Below are 19,926 nucleotides of genomic sequence, written 5' to 3'. Positions count from 1 at the left end.
CTGTATACTTAGCTTGTATTATTTCTATGCAATGCTTTATACTATATAAATTCTCGTCGATGGTTCCAAAAACAAGTGCGCGACAAGTGCCATTAATGACACCTTGTTGTGTAAAGTACGCCTAGTTGGTTTTTAAAAAGCTTCCGTTCTCTCTCTATTTCTGTAGCTACACTCTTTTGCTTTTCGTTTTAACTTAGTTACACAAAATACAAATTTTAATCCTAAAGATATGTATCGTTGTTGTTTATTCTGTTTTAGTCTTTCATTGTAGCATTATTTTTACAGTTGCCTATAGCGTTGTACTATTTTAACCCAAATATCCCTATCATGCCATATTATTTTATGAAAGTTTGCTTTTATTATTTGTTTATTTCACCATAATCTCTTTCATAGTCCGTAGGTTATTTTATAACTCATTTTTCATACTTTTTAATTAGTCGTTTACCACATAACTACAAGTAAACTTTATAAAGTTTAGCCATAAAACAACTCTTCTAGCGTTAATATTGTACATGTCATATTGCCTGAATTTCGACAAAATGTCCTATTGCTGCTGGTAGCAATACTATCCAACACATTGCGCTATTCAGGAACTTTATAACAGATGTAGCAGAATTCATTACCGTCGTGGACAAGCTGTCGTCATTACGGTTTCCACCGATCATCAAGTCTATATGGTGGTGATCAACATTTACCAAGTTTCGTAATCGGACCATAATCACCATCGAGGACCATCATGAAATGAAATAAGAAAAAGTACAAATTAGCTCAACATGGAGCATGAAATGGCATGGCATAATTATCAATATACTGGATTTCTGTTTTGCTGAAATAATACTTCAGATTGTTAAAATTTAAGACCATCTGGAGAGCCAGTTCGCACCTTTTCTCTTATTTGAATTCTCCATGTCGTCATCCATGAAATCATTGTTCTCGTAAAAATAGCTGCCTTTTCGTGGTTTATCTGCAAATGAAACGAAATATTAAAAACATTTAAGTTATGCAATTTCGAACAACAAAATAACTTGAATTTTTTCAACCAAATGATAAAAAAATAAATTCGGTCTATAGATGGAAAGAAGAAAAAGTAGTCACTTTGAAAGCTTTTCAGACTATAAGTGTAAATGTCTCTTTTATGATCGATTTTGGAAAGAGAAAGAACTATACAAGTCGCTCTTGTCGCAAAAAAGACACTAAACCAGAAACATTTCGAACATCCTATTTACCATACTTCTCGAACCGTTGTGGGTTGGGTTTGTTTTCCCTCACGACCTAATGGACCTCTTTTAATGAAGATACACATAACACATTTTGTTGTTGAAACTCTTCCAGAAAACAAAATCCATTGTTTGTTCTCCTGCATTTTCTCGTTTTCGCCAATCACAAAACAGACATTCCTTTCTCTACCACCAAATCCTACAAGGGAAACTACAAATAACAAACTGAAATCCATTGCTGACACTAAAACTAAAGCAATGCTTAGCCATCTACTGGCCTCAAGGGAGTTGTTGGAGTTACAAGAAAAGAAGTCCTGCACATATGAACAGATTCTTATGAATGCTCAGCAGAACACCTCTTGTTTTTTTTAAGTTTCGTGAACTCAATGCGAAGATCCAATACACTGTCTTGCTAATGGCTTTCAATGTACAAGAAGTTCGAATAATCTCGCACATAAATGGTTTCCAATCTATATATTGTTTAAAGTAGTTATGTACAAATAGTACGTATTATTTTATTACTTTGTACATGGTTTTATAACATTGCAAAACAGTATCATGCAATTTGAAGTCAGCATGATAACTTATTACTTTAAATGATGATTATAATTTCATAACACGCAATCGATAAAACATGTCAAATATTGGTCAAAGCGTAATTCAGTGAACGTATATTGGTAAGAAGCGCATGTTGGAAATTTGAAACTTTTCCATCTTTTCTGAAAAGGATATTATTCAATGCTGCACGGATTATTGTATGCTACAGCGTGGTGAGTACCTTCAAATTATACTGCAATTGTCACGTTCGTGCCACATAGCAAACAAACAGCAGTAACTATGGGGCAGTATGGGGAGAATGTTTTGTGGTGCAATACTGGCGGTTGGCCTTTGTGACTTGCGAAGTCGTAAAAAATGCCTCACATGTGTAAAGCCGTCCCTAATGAGTATTATTGTACAAATGAGGGTTTGCGTTTTCTTCCATTCGGCTTCGACAGTTGGATTGACCTATTCGTTAGGCGGAAGGCAGAGTTCAAGACACGCCGAACAAGAAACAAAAGCAAGCCAACGAAGACGGAAAACCCAAATAAGTTGTAATTTTGTACTATTCTTTCATGTAACAAAATTACTCTTTAATTGTAAGCCTATCGATCAAATTACTGCCAATCGTGTGCATACGTTCACGACAAACCCAATCGGGTTTAAGAATGAAAAACAAACTGGAAATCCTACGAAAGGACAATCAGTCATTTCAATATAATGATGATGAATTAAAGCAATAAAAAATCGCTTCGTGGAGCACTACATCTGCTGAAATAACAAATACAAGAACAAGTGCTCAAGTTTTAATTCACTTTGGAATAACTCGGTTTTTTGAATATCTAATGAAGTTTTGAACGGACATAAAACATTCTCATCAAACCTACGGATGACTATAAATTTGCGTTAATTCTTAAAAGCCTAATTTTTATAATTGACAGTCAGACATTATAGACTTGAATTGTCTCAAAGTCTCTATAATAATAAAATAAGAACAATATAAACTTGAATAGAACCTCAAAGGCACACAATATGAACTCATTTAATTTTTTTCATTTTTTTTCATTTCATTTTTCATTTAATATTTTCAACTTTCAAACTTCACACCTTTCTCTAATCGACGTTCCACCTTTTTTTAAACTACCGTTTTCAGCTATTCTTCTGCATGATTTTCGGGTGCTTCACAATCACCGTAAAACTGTTTTAAACTAGCCATAGGTCTCGCCAAAGTTCGGCAAGCCACAAGTGAAAACAAACGACCATAAGCTGGTCGATTAAACGCATTTTCTACTTGACATTGACACCTCCTAAGAAAAGCGTAGAAACACAATGGTTTTCAATCTCACCGTGCCAATTCGTAGTTTCATTTTGTGAACGTTCCGGGAAATCCTTCCAGTAACTGTTTCTGTGCAAACATTGGGCGGCAAATTACTCATGTCCTAAGAGACAGACCATGCCCAGTCGATATTTCTAGGTTATATTTCACCTAGGTAATTCTCTGAGGAGTCCAGACTTAATGCCAATTCTCAGTTGTGCTACAATAAACAACTCACAACGGTCCGTCACAACGTGGTCTTTGGTAGGCACGTTAGTTTTATTATCGCTCAGGCGGAAAGCGTTTATGCGCTCGCTTCTAATTGAAGTTCAAAAATAAACGACTTTGGGAAATGTAGTGCTAGTTGTGAGCATTTCATTAAGAAAGCTATATTTTTTACATGAGTTGGTCCAAAAGGAGCCCGAAAAGCTAAGGGCATACTGCTCAAAGATGGAAATAAATTTGGTTTAACGCAGTAACGAGCACGTCGGTCAAACAAAAACCGAAGTTAACCAAGTTATTAACACTATATCTGCGTCATAACCACCGTGGCCATCAGACCGCCAGTTTACGCTTTAGGGAATTATTTTTTATAGAGATTAATGATGAATTCTATGGTCACATTTTTATTAATGCTTTCAGACGACGAAACAAAAATCAAATTTGCCGCACGTCTAGGCAAAAATAAAATCAACATTTGTACACATTCACTACGCTGTTACTTCCACTTGGTTTCAATTGATTCTCCTCGCTCGTAAATGTTTCCAATCTGATGGTAAAATAATTGGTCTGAATTATTAGTGTAATTCGGCACAGTGAAGTTCGGTTGATCATCAGGTTGATTGCTCAATCCTACAGCGGTTTATCATCATTAATCTTTATTTCGTTAATGACTATTTTAAGACTGCTTTGCGAGAACCTACTGGCACTTGAATTGTTTGGGCAATAGTTTGAGTTTGTATGGAGTTTTTTATGAAAAGCAGTGACTTCACTATCTACTTTCTTTATCAACAAAACCAAAACTATAAAAAAAACTTCATAAAAATCATATTTTAAACAAAATATGTACATTCAAGCTCAAAACTTTAGGGTCTAGATTGAAACAACCTTAGCTTAGCAACATTTTCGTTTCGTTCCTTAACAAGATTAGAAGAGCGTAAAGCGAAGGAAAGAAAAACGGTTTGCAGTTTGCTATGTTGAATATGAGAAAGAAAATTGTAACAAAATTCAACATTTTTATATGATAGTATTGAAATGTCTTCTTTAGTGTAACTTGATTAGAACGTTACGATTGCTCACTTCACCGTACTCACTTCGTTGTTTTCTGTCAGCCGTTTCTACCGAGTTTATGGCACTGTTAGGCAGCTCTGAAATGTACAGTGTCAATTCAAGAATGAGTTTAAAGTGCACAACATTCACAACAGTGTATCTATGCCAGTAACAGGAAATAAAAAAAGTAAAATAAAAGTGTGCACCTACATCTCCAAATAACTTGCGAACACAAATTTGGTATGCTTTGAATGCGTCGAACTGAAATTATGTAGGCCTATGGTATGCCATACACACTGGCCTGGTCGAAACCATTCCGCTAAAAGATAAATGAAAAACAGAAATAGCAATCTGGCTATACTACTACGAGACCATAACGTTTGGCGACAAAAAACGTAAAGGAAAACTAAAAGGGCTCCATAACAGGGGTTCCGGTTAAACGATATAGCAGAGGCAAGACTCGCATATTTCGGGGTATCCCGAGGAAAGCTGCCAGGCTTACTGTATAGTTTGATGGTGCCGTCGGTTTCCCCGAGGGAATTTTTGGCGATACATTTGTACGCTCCGAAATCGGCCTGACTCACAACCTTGATGCTTAGCTTCATCACCACCTTGTAGGCGTTGTCTATCAGAACCGGTTCGTATTTCCCACCTGAAAAAACGGAAAGACAAACGTAAAAGCTTCATCGAGAATATGTTCAAAGAGCACCACCTCATTCTGCGAGACGATGAAAACATTGGACACTTGCACCTGGTTGTGGCTGCAGACGATGCTGTAGAGCAAATTTGCATAATTGTCCAGCATGAGCCGGTGCCAATGCTTTGCTTCGCATGCTTCTACTTATACGGCTCAGCTCATGCACAATTTTGCGTCAGATACTTTGTGCGTTTTTCCGGAACCACAATCGGACAGAGCAAAAATCACGCTTTCAAGGAACAAGAATAATGCCTTTTTTAGATAAACTGTCGTTTTCGTACGGAAAGTATAGTTCAAATATTGGTATTTTCGTCATCTCTTTAGTACGTGATTATTGCCTAAGCTCATTCAAAGAGGTTACCTAAAAGAAGACGACCAAAATGGACGGATTTAAAACATTAACCCACTCTCCAGTACTGCTGCATAAAATGGCGAATCCTTCCAATTAGAAAGCATTCCTCCCGAGAGAAAAATATGAACTTCTCAAGAAACTAATAATGTGGTATTAACCTAATTTCGAACCAATTGAGATATTACTTTCTTCAGCAACTTCTAAACGATCCTCAGAAATAATCGTAATGGACCCGGAACGTTTCTACTTGACCCAACCGATTCCGACACGAAAAAGAAATCGTATCCGATTCGCGAGACTAAAGGAGAATTATCAAACTATTTTGCTCAACATAAATTATGACTATCATTTCATTTATGCTGGGTACTGTGATATCTTGTTGCATTGCTACAAAGGCATTTCGATTGATTAACCTTTTCCCTCGTGTCTGTCCGGATATGACAACTTTGATTATGATTTGCATCCTGTAAAATTCGTTCTCTATTCTATTATTAATGCTGATAATCAATTCGATATTAATTTTAGTTGTAAACAAGGCTTCGGAGATAGTGGGTGGTGAACATTGAAATCAATTCACATTTAAACTTTCTCTACCTGAACGCACTTATAGTGGAATGATAAAAAAGGATGATAATAAGGACGAAAGGATGATAATAAGGACTAGCCTATCTTCGAACCGACTCTCTACGTAAAGATATCGTAAAAGCATGTTACAAACTCAGACTAGTGATACCAACACAGGTTGCCCGAGCAACTAGACCAATGGCGTCGTCAAACGGCACATGGTAATGGGGAGTAACGGTTTCGTTTTCCAGCACGTGAATGCAACAAACATTTAGAGAGGAAACAACGTTCCTTTGCCTTTCTCGTTCCACGCACTGTCATTAGCATTTGTACCATTCGTCGTCTTTCGCTTTCCGTGGAAATCCCGGCTTTTACTCACTTCCCACTCGCACCAAAGCATTAACCCCACTGGAAATGCTCACACGTAAGCCGGAAGGAATTACCACACACACATACACCCTAGAGTAGCGTCGACATCCTTTTCCACAGCGTGACACGTACCAAAGATATAATCAAGGAAACGTGATATGTAAAAATTGCGATAAGAAATAATCTGACGCAAGCTAGAATTGTGCGACCATTGTTGACTGTGAATTTGTACAAAGTTGGTGTAAGAGATTGTAAGAAGTTTAACGGAATGTTGTCCCGCTGCAATACACTTACCTTGTGGCACAATATCGCCCTTTTCGCGGGTCCAGTAGTTAATTGACTTTGGATACGCTTCCGAATGGCACTCGAGCGTCATGCGCTGGCCCTCGATAGCACCAACCAGCTGATTCGGAACCCAAATCATCGGCGGAACTGCAAGAGCCCATATATTATTGGACGGTTCATGTGTACTTCGAACATCGGATAGCGGATAAACCTCAAGGGATACTTACAGTGCACTATCAACATCACTCGTTTACTCACAGACGGCGGCACACCATTAGAGGCGATGCACAGGTATGCACCCATATGAAGCCTATTCACTTTCGGTATCGTAAACGTGGCTCCCTCCACCGATGACACTGGGATTAGAAAAAGAGAAGAAAAGGTTCACAGCTCGTAAGAATACAGAAACCTAGTCACGAGCTATCGGATACTTTACAAATATCGATATCGTTCAGATATCGAAGATGAAAAACAACTCGTAGGCCCAGCTGCTAAAGAATAATAAAACAGCTCCGTAGTGCAACGCAGAAAACCAAGAAAAGGTACACTAGCTTTAGTAGTTGATACGGCACACATTTCTAGAGTTCCCTAATTCCTTACACTCGATAGGGTATGTTCTCAGCTGAAGAAAGGGCATATGCCGTTCGTTAGCACCGAGCGATCCCAGTGTCACTTCTAGCACTCTGCCCCGGGTAGGGTATTCAATGATAAATTTTAAATTGGGTAGAAAATTGGATCTAGCAAATAAACTTGTCATAAAATAAAATTATTTTTTGTCTCTATATTCGTCGCCGAACGGTGACGCTGACCGACACGCACGTTCCTTGGCGAGTGTAGCTTGATTACTATAAACAACGTTCTAACGCGAGAATTCGGCATGGAATGACAGTGCTAGTCATGAGTTTGTGTATCTTGAAAGAAAACGAGCTTTTTCAATCCGATCCTTATGTTATTAACAATATAAACATTGCATAAAAACTAAGATATGTAGCTTCCAATTCAATTCTTCTTATTTTGAAAAGATGCGAGATGTGTTACACTGGTTATTATTTTGCGGAACACCACTGTATAACATCTTTTTCGTTTCGCCACTCACAGGCTAGGGCATATGGGGTCTTCAATCGAGCGAGTAGCCAAAGCAGAAAGTCATCAGCCTTTCGTCATCGCTTGTCCTCGGTTGGCCACCGCTGCCGTCTGTCGAACGCCTGCCAAAGCACACAGGCCAGGTTTGTTGTCGGAACCAAAACGAACGAAGAAAGATGATCCAGGGCCATTCTTCGATTTACCACAATCAACAGCTGCTCAGCCATGCATCTTCTTAAACTGTCTACCATGGACGTAGTGTAATCGAATGAAACCAGCAGCAAGTCGCTGCTGGCGGCACAGGAAGTGTCGTTTGTGAAATAGGAACCACTTGGCAATGACATTGGGAATAAAAAAAAGATTACTAATATTAAGCCAAAACAAAGCGGATCGGTTCAAGAATCACCTCAGCAGAGAGGCAAAAGTGTCCATTGAATAAACAAAATCCTACAGGCCCACACCAAACACTTGATGTATCCATCTGTATCCGCCAACTGCACGGAGGGCACGGAACGTCGGAACTTTTGCACATCGAATTCCTCGACGTTAAGAACGATGGCAGTAAAATGTGAAAATTATTTGTCAAATTTCATCGATGAATTAGTCCAATTATATCGTTCTGCCTTCTGTTCGCGGAGGAGACACGTTGTTTGCGTGTTGTCCTGTTTCGACAACATTCACCGTCTGACTGGGTTCGTAGCAAGGCAAATTCACTTGCCAAACAAATAATTCATCAAATTGGACTCGTTAGCTGGACCCGCTGACCGTTGGGTGCTTTGATTTTGTGAGCCATATAGGCCTCGATTAGCCTCTCCTACTTGTTCGCCAATCATTGAAGCTTCACTTTCAATCAAATCATGCTCAACATGATTTGAGTGTGTGCGTATTGTTTATACCCTATCTCATCCATGCCTCGGCATTGCTCAGCGAATGAAACTCGTTACCCAGGGAAACCACGCGTTGGAGCAGCTTGAAAAGTTTAGACCAACATGATCCCCGTACCGTCTGGACCGCTGTGATGGTTCCCAATCGTAGTTACTCCACAGTGCAACGAGCTATTATTGATATTAAACTCATCTCGCTGAATCGTATATCACTCGCACTGGCCGCAAAGGATTGACTGCCAGTGTGGAAAGAACGGGTGGGCGGATGAAGTTGGCTCGAGTGAAATAAAAGTAAAGCAAACAAACATATGGCGCGCCATCGTAGGTTCATAAATTATATAGCCCATCAAATATTGTATCGTTACTTTACATCTCGACACCGAAGCTCGCATTACCGGTTCAATACGTTTGAACTCATTCTCCTTTTACTCTGTGTTTTCTCCAGTATTCCAAACCGCTTCGACCGCTTATCGGTCTAGATGATTCCTTTTAATACTCGTATTCGCGGGGCATGTGTGTTGGTATGATGAAGTACGTTTCATCTTCCCGCCCAATTGAACGAAAAGTTTTCAATTTTATGGTTCGGTAGATAATATTCGTGTCGTGGTGTTCAAATTTATAGCAAACTTCGTTCCTTGCTGGTAGGCGGACTTCAATTAACACTGGCTTAGGTCACACCTCAAGCACTTAGAAGCTAAACGCATGTACTGACGTAAGAGTCTTTGCTAAAGTTTCTTTTTTAATCACATTCTAGAGCAACCAGTAATATGGGCTAACAGTACATAACATTCCTTGCTTTACTCACCTTGCTCTCCGTCGTGAAGTGATATGTTTTCGCCGGCTTCACGTCGCCAGACGATTGTCGGAGCAGGAGAACCAACAGCTGCACAGCGGAGTGTCACGTTACTGCCTTCCCTCACCACCATGTCGGTACTAGTGGGATAGTCCAAAATGTCCGGTGGAACTGAAATTATGATTTAGGCTTTTAATTTCGATTCCTGCCACTTATCAAATATACCATTGACTGATTTCAAAACAGACAGACATTATGACAAACCGTACGTACTTCTTTAAAGGTAGAACCTTTGAAATTGGAGCACCCATAAAATAATGAAAATTTCGTGTTTAATCAAACGTCGACAACGAACTACATTTAGCAACTATTTCACTATTATGTGCAATTCGCTTCGGAAACTATTTATATGCATTCCGGTTTTTGTTATGTATTTGCCGGTTTGTTGGTATTTCGTGTTCTTTCTGCTCTTGCACTTTCGTTACGCAAGGGCAAATTCGTGCCGGGGCTAAGATAGGCACATATCTGTAGCATAAAGTGACCAATTTCGATGTTTCGTGACTAAAGGCAGTAACGAGTGGCGTAGAAATAGCGACTCATCCATTGAGTTTCCATTCATAACTTGTTTTATTCCGATTACGAAAAATCGCAACATTTCCATTGGCATAAACCAAGTAAAAGAAAAACCGCTTTTCAAAGTCGGCAATGATGCTAGTCGCGCATTTTTGCGCCTTTTTAGCATGGTTCCATTTCAATGGTTAACAGCCGTCACTAACGATCTGGTAGCAAATGCTTCGTTTATGAGTCTTTTTCGTTTTTGGTACAATTGCTAATTTGGCAATTTCATTGCCATCCGAATCAAACATTCGTAAACTGTTTCTGTCGAGACACGGCACGGGAGGACCCACAACTTAAACTAATTATGTTTTCCTCCATCCTCTTCCACCTGTGCAATCAAACGCATTAAACACCTTCAAATGCTACAGATGCAATTCAGTTTTCGGTTTTGGCTCACTCTACGCCAATGCTCTAGAACATATGCTTACCCACGACATCAAGATAGCCCATCTGGCTCTTCATTGGGTCCGTATTGATTTGGCACATATACCATCCTCGATCCGTTTCGCGTATGTCCTTGATCCGTAGCTGCCACGTTTTCTTCTCGGTATATATGATTCCGATGCGCTTGTTTTTTGTAATGACATGGTTTTGGATTGTCAGTATCGTCTGTGTATCCACTCTCAACCAGGCAACCTATTTGATTAAGAAACACAAAAGTTGAGGCAAAATGTATAAGCATTCTTTTCAGATTCATGTTATGCCAAAGACAATGTCGGCAATGGATTTGTTTTAATTTTCAACATTTTTAACTGAGAGCTAATTTAACATATTAGCTCTCGTTTCTTAAATATTGCTTCACTCTTTTGTTTATGATTGTAATTTTCGAATGCTTGTCGGTTTACTTCATTATTTCAGATATTATAATCAAAAAAGGCAAACCTTATAAGCACCTAAATCGTGCACTACACATGTGAGTGTTGCTTCGCGTCCAACAGCGGCCGTCACGTTCGCAATCGGTGAGCTGAATTTGGGATCGGTTATAACTGAAACGAAACAGAAGGGACCCAATACATTGTGTTCTATGGTTCTATGGTTGGAAAACAAAATTCAAAACAAAACCATTTATAATATGACAAAATGTCCCTGTACATTGAAATATCCAAGAACCACAAGAATTCGACGAATCCGGAAGCGGAAAGAATCGCTTTCGTTGATTTTTAATTAATTCATAGACCAAACGAGAATTTTTACGCTTCTTCCCTACTCCGTTGTTCAGGCAGGAAGACCATTGCATGGCAGCTAAAATAAAACTGAAGTCGCAGCGTGATAGGGTAAGTGGCTCGTCACGCAGCTGACAATTTATTAAACAGTCTAGTGGAGTGTTTAAAACGGCTAATGAAAATCGACGTTTAAACGAAATAATTGAATGGCCGATGGATGGCGTAGCAGAAAACCAACACTCGAATTTCATACAATAACCAGAGTTTCGATCAGAATCCAGAGGAAATCATATACAGCAGAGAATTCGAGAGGAAGACTTAGTGTTCTACGTCGCTTTTTGAAGTTTTTTGGTTTTGCAGGCAATGAAGATACATCTTCTGAACATTGATGGTAGAATGCTAGGACGACGATCTATGCAAACGTGGGTACGAAACTGTTCCCACTACTTTTTGTATTTATTTACGTATTCGTGGCAGCGCATTTTCTATTTTATGGAAGCAAACTGAAGGTATTAGTGGCAGCTGCAAAATAGTCTCCTGAGTAGTATTGTGTGGTATCGCACGATGTTTCGAGATGAAGCGATTTTATAACGATATTCATGAATCTGCAAATACCAGGTATCAAACTTCTTTAGATAATGACAAAACCCATTAAATAGACGAGCCGTATTGAAGGTGAATGTGAAGTAAATATTTGTAAGTAAATGTCAAAAAGTGGAATAATCGTATTAGTTATATTGGCTAAACCAATATGTTTTACCACCAAACTATTCCAATTATTGCATACTTGTTGGCAGTTGCATAACTGAAACTATGGCTATCCTGCTGTAATTTTATGGCTATCTATGGCTATCCTGCAGAAAAATAAGCACAGCATAATTCAATGCACGTGTAAAATTAGTACAATAGAGACAAGGAGAGTAAGCCAAGACTGTAGGTATGGTCCATTCCATAGAAAAAGGGCCACAACCTTTATGGATGTTGTTCAATGCGGAATGAAAGTGCAATAGCACCGATATATCATAAACTAGAGGGCAAAATTCTGGCCTCAATTTATGTAATGGATCTCCTCCGGTTTTTGTGAATCGTTTGATGGATGGTTTTTCACTTACTTTTCAGATCTGTTCAAAATCCAACGAACGATCCATCTGACCGGCATTACACTTTGTTCCGAGATTCATGGTCTTAGATTTTTGAAGCTCACTAGCGTATGTTAGATCTTTTTCTGCCAGTTGTTTTTAAGCCTGAAATTTTCACAACGTGCACGCGCTGCATTTTACCCTGAAATAACTGCATTGGGATGTAAGTGCATGTGTAAGGAGATTGCGAGAGGTCAGGCGTGCTTGCAACTTTTTCATAGTCGTATACGATAGCGGATTAATATGTGGTTCCTTTTATACCTTCAACCTGAGAACCCAAATGACACTGAACAACACGAATGTGTTAGTGTTTAAGCCTTCCAATGAAACTTTGTTATAATCTATAGATGTACTGTAAAACCGCCCGTACCCGATCGAAGGCAGACCGTGAACCATCGCCACTCAGAAGAGAATTTGTCACTCCATGGAAACAACATCGTAACCATCCGTAACACACAACCGTTGACCGGAGTGCCAAAGTTGAAGCATAGTTAGAGATTCACCCTTTCCGACTCTTTCGCTCGAAATCGTTCGTCCCAGACAACTCCAAGCAATTTAATAATGCTTATCACACTAATTAAACCACAAACCGCAAGGAATTATAATAATCTTTTGGGTTTAAAAAGAACAGAAATTTCATAGCATTTTTCAATTTAGAAAAATAAGAAAATATTCAGTTTATGTATGTTACGTTTAGTAACCTAACGTTAATGTATGTAAGTAGGTAAAATAACCTACGAAGCCTAATAATAACGAAGATGCGAATAACCTAATAATAACGAAGATGATGTTTCTAAAATACCCTTTGATTCGAGTGATGCAAATATGTTCTAGACGCACGAACATTGATAAGCTATGAATTATGGAATAATTAAATTATACCAAGAACGAACCACAATAGTACATCAGCCGCGTAAAAGCCTGATAAAGCTACATACTAACAAGAAATCCATCCTGTTCAAAACACGATGATGAGCTGGGAAGGTTTTAAATTTCGAAGGGCACCCTTATAACTCACAGTATGAACGCTAATTTACTTCCGTATTTGACCATTGCTTTACATAGAGTGGTTGTGACGATGCATAAGGCATTAGCTATCAACACCCAATGTTCTTGAAACATACGTTTAAGATTTCATTCACATTCACGTTTTCCAACCCATTAATTCGTATATATAATGGTTCGCGATTCGTTTTGCAATCCCTTCAATGTAGCATCGCCATTGCTATGTTCCCTCCCATTGATTGGCCAACCAATAAGAATTCATTGAAACAGATTACAGAATTGTACGAAATTCTTGTTACCTTACGTTACGACTCTACGAATAACGTCTGCATGGCATGCACTAACCCTAACTAACAGCGGCGATACACAAATTTATCAGTATGACATAAATACGAGCTGGGGAAAAAGAAATCCATTATTATTGCGTGAAATTTGAAACTTTTTTTTAAGATGTTACATCAAATATAGACCGTTTTGTTTGTTTTGACATTGCGTTGTCCAGATGGAACACAACACCTTCTCTGTTGGCATGCATCATGAAAAATAACTAAACCGGATCAACGAAACCAAAAATGCACTTAGCTAGCTTAGCTTAAGGCTCCCACACACAGGGAACGTTACGTGCGTTTCGACGCGACGCTTTTTCGGACCTTTCACACCGGTTACGAACGGCGGCGACAGGCAACGGAAAAGTCTTTCGCCCTCTCGTTCGGGCGAAAACAATTAGACATCTTGGGTAATTAAAAAATAATCGAAGATTACTCATTTGACGTTTTTTTTGTATCATAAGCATGCAAAATAATTTTAACTTAATTATTACTTGTAATACAAACACAAATTCATCATGAAACTATTTTAATTCTCGCACCAAAAATTCAATGTGTCTTGATCTTCCAAATATAAACACAAATAATCTGTCAAAACACAAGACTTCGCCCCACTCACCCAAAAACCAAGTATACGAACCTTGGCCAAAGTTTTTAAGCGACACAAACGGAGCGTTGTCTTTTCATACAGATTCGTCGTCGCCGTACGAAGTTTTCGTCGACGGCGGTGTGAAGGGTCGCAAAGAATCCCATATGAGACAACGCGTCGTTCGCTACGTTACGTTCATTTCATTTTGGTGTGAAGACGCCTTTATTTGTTACAGTATCGGCACCGTTAACATTATGAACAATTTCAGTGGCCTAGGTTGAGTTTATATCACTTCTTCTCCGATTTCAAGGACGAGGCGGGACAATGGAGGAGCCGCTACTACAGCGATCTGTACGCAATGTACGACGATCTCACTGCCGTACAGCGTGTGCGTCTCGCCAGGTTCTGGTGGGCTGGGCATGTCATGAGAATGGCAGACGACAAACCAGCCCGTAAAGTCCTTTTAGGCCATCCAGTGGGATAGAGGGGGCGTGGTAGGCCCGTTTGAGATGACGAGATTGCGTCGAGCGGGACCGGCCGGTATCCAGATGTGGGGACGAAGGTTCTCGACCGCGAGTAGGGGAAGGGTTCCCTTCCCTGTAGCCAGATAAGTCAGTAAGTAAGTGAACTTGAGTTTTCACCTTGTGTTTTATCAAAGAAAAACTGTAAAATGTACCGAATTTTCTCTTTATTAACTTCCATTGTTAACACGCTGTAACTGACAGCTAAATGGAATAAACATAAAATAGTGACAGTGTGAAGTGTAAGCTGGATAACAAGCTAAATATAAAACTGTGTTGTTGATACTTAACGAGATGTCGTTCATCAAAGCCATCTACCGAGACAATAATAGATTTATTATGTCCCAACCCATCATACTAACTATCATTTAGTTGCATGGATTCTTCCTCCACAGGTACACCGTGTTCCGATTCTCTTACAGATTTCGGTGCTTCTCTTAACGCTTGTAAGCTGGTGCTCTCGGTCAGTGTCGAAGCAGTTGCTAAGTCGGTGTTTGTCGGTGAAAACTGTACCCTCCAATTGTAATCTTTGAAGGCTTCTATCCTCGAGCTGCACAACATACAAATTGTTGACATAGCATTCGATATTTGGCATTAGCGATCTAAACAATTACAGAGGGAGACTACACACATGATGGTAAATGTCTAGAATGAGCATGATTTACTAAGCAAGTCACCAAAAACAAACGTATAAGCTATATATGACATGTACAAAGAGTCGAAATTTATTGAAAAGACCAACAGGACAATGATTGGATGCAGGTCAGTTAACTTCCACGGATCGGACCAAATCCTACGCGCCGAGCTGAAACCCTTGGTTTTGCAGTCTTCGCTTTGCAGGAGACCGAGGGGAAATGAAAGGATGTTATGCAGATTCGATGGGTAGATGATTTATCTTACCTCATTTTAATCATAGAGGAGGTACGACTCACGACGTGGAACGGGATTTATAGTGTTGGGTAAAACGAGTGATTCAAATGCAACCGGCTGTGCATCCTGTGTTTCAAATGCAAACATTGGCCTCATAAAGGACCAAACTCTACATGAGTGCGGTTTGACAACGTGTACGAAGCAAATCGCCACAATATATCAGGTTCGTCATCGGCAACATACCACTGTGGCCAAAAAATACCAGGACACTTGGCTTCAAACTGTTTTGTGTTTCCGATGGGGACAAACGTTTTATTTCTAAGTTGTCATCACTGTCACACACATCTTAGTCAAATTATGCCGCAAAATATTCATTAGAGTATACGATACGTGTGCGTTCGCAAACAACTAAAAGTGAACTTTTACCTTTTTATAATGTCTGAAACTATTTAACAACACAGTTCCATTAAATTTTATGTTCGGTAAACAAGCTATCGAAAACGTGAGTTAATGAGGTGTACAAAATGTTCAAAGCTCGATGGAAAAGCGTTGAAGACGAAGACGAGCATCAATCTTAACTGATGAGCTACAAGTCAGCGAAATCAAAGGATATAGAGTAATCCATGAGGTGGTACCCCAGAACATTAAGGGGCCAACAAGGTAAAGGAGCAGGTCAAATGTTTCTTGAGGACGGTCGGTGTAGCAGCACCGGACCGTGTGGGTGAAGAACGTGTTGGTTACAACTACATGTCCATGACTGCATTGTTGGCCGTGGCTGCAATGTTGCTCGGACCCTCGAAAACAATGACCAAAGAAAAACCCAGAGAGAATTGGGCTTAGGTCCGAATCCCACGTCGTCCCGTCGTTACACACTTTCGCCTACGTCGAAGTCTAATGCATTCCTACTTATGGACGTCCTACTGATGGTCACTCATATACATCTGTCTTCGTTTGTAAGAGCAGCGTCCCTCCTTGCTCAATTAGATTTATCTGCGCATGCTAGCTACTGAAGTCGTTGGCATGCAGTTCAGAACTGTTTCACGTATCACTGCTGCCGATTACAACGATCCTCTATTGTCTATGTATAACCGTCGACGTATAACCTGTGTTCGTCTCATATTATTTCCAAAATGTCTATTTGTCAGTATCGTAATATCGTCGATCTTGTAATATACCAAACCACGCGAACCGGAGAGCACGATAGAATGCGCCTGCTACGGGTATTGTGGCTCAGGAACGTCTAACAGACTACCAAGTCAAAGAGCGGCCTGTTTTTTAAACTGGAGTAGATTACTTCGAACCTATCCGTATTGTGGTTCCGATGCCGCAATGACATGTGGAGATGTGGTGTATTGTTTACCTGTCTTACGGTACGATTGATCGAGAGATCACTCTGATATCGTTCCGTTTGCCCTCGTTCCTGTCAACGATGAATCAGAGGCACTCCACGAATCTAACCACTCAAAATCAAGTGAAGTACGAAGAGAAGAATAGTCCGCGGTCGCCGATCTACCGGCAAAGCCAAGAACATGACAAGCGTTGCAATGTCTAGCGATGATGTTCTGGATGAAGTTGAACCCTGAATACGTCGCAACGCACACGCGTAGGAGCAAATTGTCTAGCGAAGGAGATTGTGGGAATCTTTGATGAAAATTTTCTTTGAAATGGGGCGTCAAAGGGGCGCGATGTCCGTAACTCGCATGAAAGATGGGCACGAACTGTTCTATACACTAAAAATAACCCTTTAAGGGTCCGCGACAAATTAACGGTTTTCGATTTACAATCGAACGCACGTGTTTTTCAACTGATCAGGAATCATTTTGACGTATGAAAGTGAATGAGCCTTCTTTGGCAACGTGACCCCTGAAGGGAAGAACATTGACTTTTTCAAATTGATGGTGAGCCAAACCAATTGACTGTGTGCAATTTATAGTAACGATAGGTCAAGCCCAATTTATCCTTTAAACATGGGTGAAAAAGAATTCGAAACTTAAAAGAATTAGAACATACAGAGTATTGTAGAATCACACAACCATTTATTTCAGTGAAGAGTGGACATTTCATTGTATTATATTATTTACTATAATGAGGTTGTGCTATTAGCACGCTTCACAACTTGTATTCTTACCTGTAATTTCAGACATAACAACTGAAGATATCATTAACGAAGATATGACAATTGTGAGATACAAAAACTTTATAAAATTACAGGAAAACATTGCTGCAACGCCCTGATTTTTCTTTGAACAACATGCGTCGCTGCACACACACCATAACAAAAAGAATTAAAACCAAGGGGTCACTTCAAATTGTCTTCAGGCCACGCCAAACTTCTCAAATTTGCAAATGCACTGTCTTTTTTATTGTAACAAATATTATTTCACAAGCACCTTAGCATTCACATATTATTTTTCACATTGTATCGTTTTCAACTATGGGTTTTCGATAACTTTGTTTAGTACGACCAACAAGCTTGTCTGAAGAACTCTGTCGCCAAGGGCCACATCACATAAACAATGAGAACCGTTAATTAGTCATTAGCTTAACAACAAACTGCTTCCAGAGAGATTGTGTAACACAACATTTAAATGACAGAAACAGAAAAGAAATTAAAAACCGAATAGTGTTACGCAATACTATTTTAACTTCCTACAACACGTTTACGAAAATGTTCTTAACTCTAGTTCTACAAGTTATTTAGTGAACAAGTTTGATACAACTTTCAAGAAAACTTATAACTATATTTTGAGAGATATCCTGACAAACCTTCAATATGTTTTAATGTAGTGCCCCTGAACATCAATGCCCTTATGGATGCACTAGAAGGCACTGAATGCCATCTGGAAGATATCAAATTCAACGCCACAGACGCAAGCTGTTCTCACAGCGACCAAAATCCTTTGGTAGAGTTGTAGCGCGATTTCATTTTTGGAGGCGGATTTTGTGTTTGAAATGCGAATGATAAGTATAAAACACGTTCGAATGCATTTAAACTATTATACTTTATAGTAGTTTAAAGTAGTTCTTCTTAGTAAATCTTCCACTAGCAGCAGCGTATTGGTAACCCAGTTTTCAGAATTGTATCGTATTGCTTACAGAATGCTGTCGTACCGCCTGATCGAATTTTATGTTTAAGTCGATACACGTTTACACGATACACCTTGTTAATTGCAACAGCGTAGGGTATTTGACTAGAGTCGTCTATACGATAAACAATGTTCAAAATGTGCCATGATTGCTGCAAATCATTGATGCATCAATGCTTAAATTGCTAAGTAATTAGCAATTTGCAGTTTGAAAACAGTCGAGTTAGCCGAGTTTTGCCCTTTGTAGTGGTTAGGATCATTTGTCCGACACACCTTACTCCCTAGCTGTACTTAATACATTCGATCACACTGTGAGTTAGGAAATTAGCGTTTAGCGTCGCTGATGAATAAAAGTAGGATTAATTGTAACAGGATCGTTTACCCAAAAACAAAACATTTACAAATCTTGGAAAACAGCTAGACAAACATGAAAAAGCTACGAAATGTACTGAACATTGAGTAATTTTTCGAAAATAATCCAAAAGTAGGTAAAAATGCAACAAACAGATACGTGTTGTTACTTTTTAAACACGCTGTAAGTCTGAAGAGAGAATGACAGCCTGACCAATGTCAGAAACGTAACAGGAATCAGGATGTTAATAGACTAGGAAAGTGGTTAACGATGTGTAAGACAGCAAAAAAGAGTTAGGGGAACATTTTTGAATTATTAATCTCTGAAGGTCACCGTATGAACATTTTCAATTTTTCTAGACTAAGTCACGCTCTTATTGAACCGAATGGTTGTTTGTTAAGAGATGAATTACTGACAAATCGTTGAGCTAATGAGCAAAATTGAGATATTAAATAACTTCACCATATTTCAGTCAATGCTGGCAAATCAGCCAGATTCTGAAACGTCAGTCTATGCCGTTTTGTCCATAGCTCGATCTACGAGCGGGTTGACATTGTGAAATTGTGAAAAAAATCGTTCACTGTGAAAACTGTAAAAACGAAAAAATTACGCCCGAAATATTGTCAAATACAATTAAAAACACTCGACATGGAGGCGGCCATTTGGTCGATATTCTATTTTGAGTGAATTGGCAATAAACGGCATTTTATATTATGAATCATGTCATGTTCATGTCATCATGTTCATTTGTTAAAATCGGCTAAAAATTGTCGGAGTTATTTAACATTTTCATAGTATGAGTCATGATGAGGCACCCTGTATAAGGTATGTAATTGCTCCTTTTTATAAAATAAAACTACATTTGCTTAATTTTACGCGTTTGAGCGTTTAC

General features: G+C 39.1%; 1 protein-coding gene across 1 annotated transcript; it reads right to left on the bottom strand.

Moving 5' to 3' along the window:
• Positions 1 to 446: 446 nt before the first annotated feature.
• LOC131207646 (opioid-binding protein/cell adhesion molecule) lies at positions 447 to 17,815 on the bottom strand. The gene is made up of 10 exons (XM_058200269.1): positions 17,725 to 17,815; positions 10,866 to 10,969; positions 10,412 to 10,619; positions 9,378 to 9,536; positions 6,833 to 6,961; positions 6,615 to 6,752; positions 4,841 to 4,990; positions 4,383 to 4,436; positions 884 to 964; positions 447 to 670 (listed from the first exon to the last, which is right to left on the bottom strand). Exons 1-10 carry the CDS (start codon positions 17,813 to 17,815, stop codon positions 516 to 518), a joined length of 1,269 nt encoding a protein of 422 aa, XP_058056252.1. The 3' UTR covers positions 447 to 515.
• Positions 17,816 to 19,926: the final 2,111 nt, after the last annotated feature.

The sequence above is a fragment of the Anopheles bellator genome, chromosome 2 (genome assembly GCF_943735745.2).
Source record: "Anopheles bellator chromosome 2, idAnoBellAS_SP24_06.2, whole genome shotgun sequence".
NCBI classification, from domain to species: Eukaryota; Metazoa; Arthropoda; class Insecta; order Diptera; family Culicidae; genus Anopheles; species Anopheles bellator.
The sequence above is the reverse complement of the archived record's forward strand: the minus strand, read 5'-3'. Positions and strand labels throughout refer to the sequence as shown.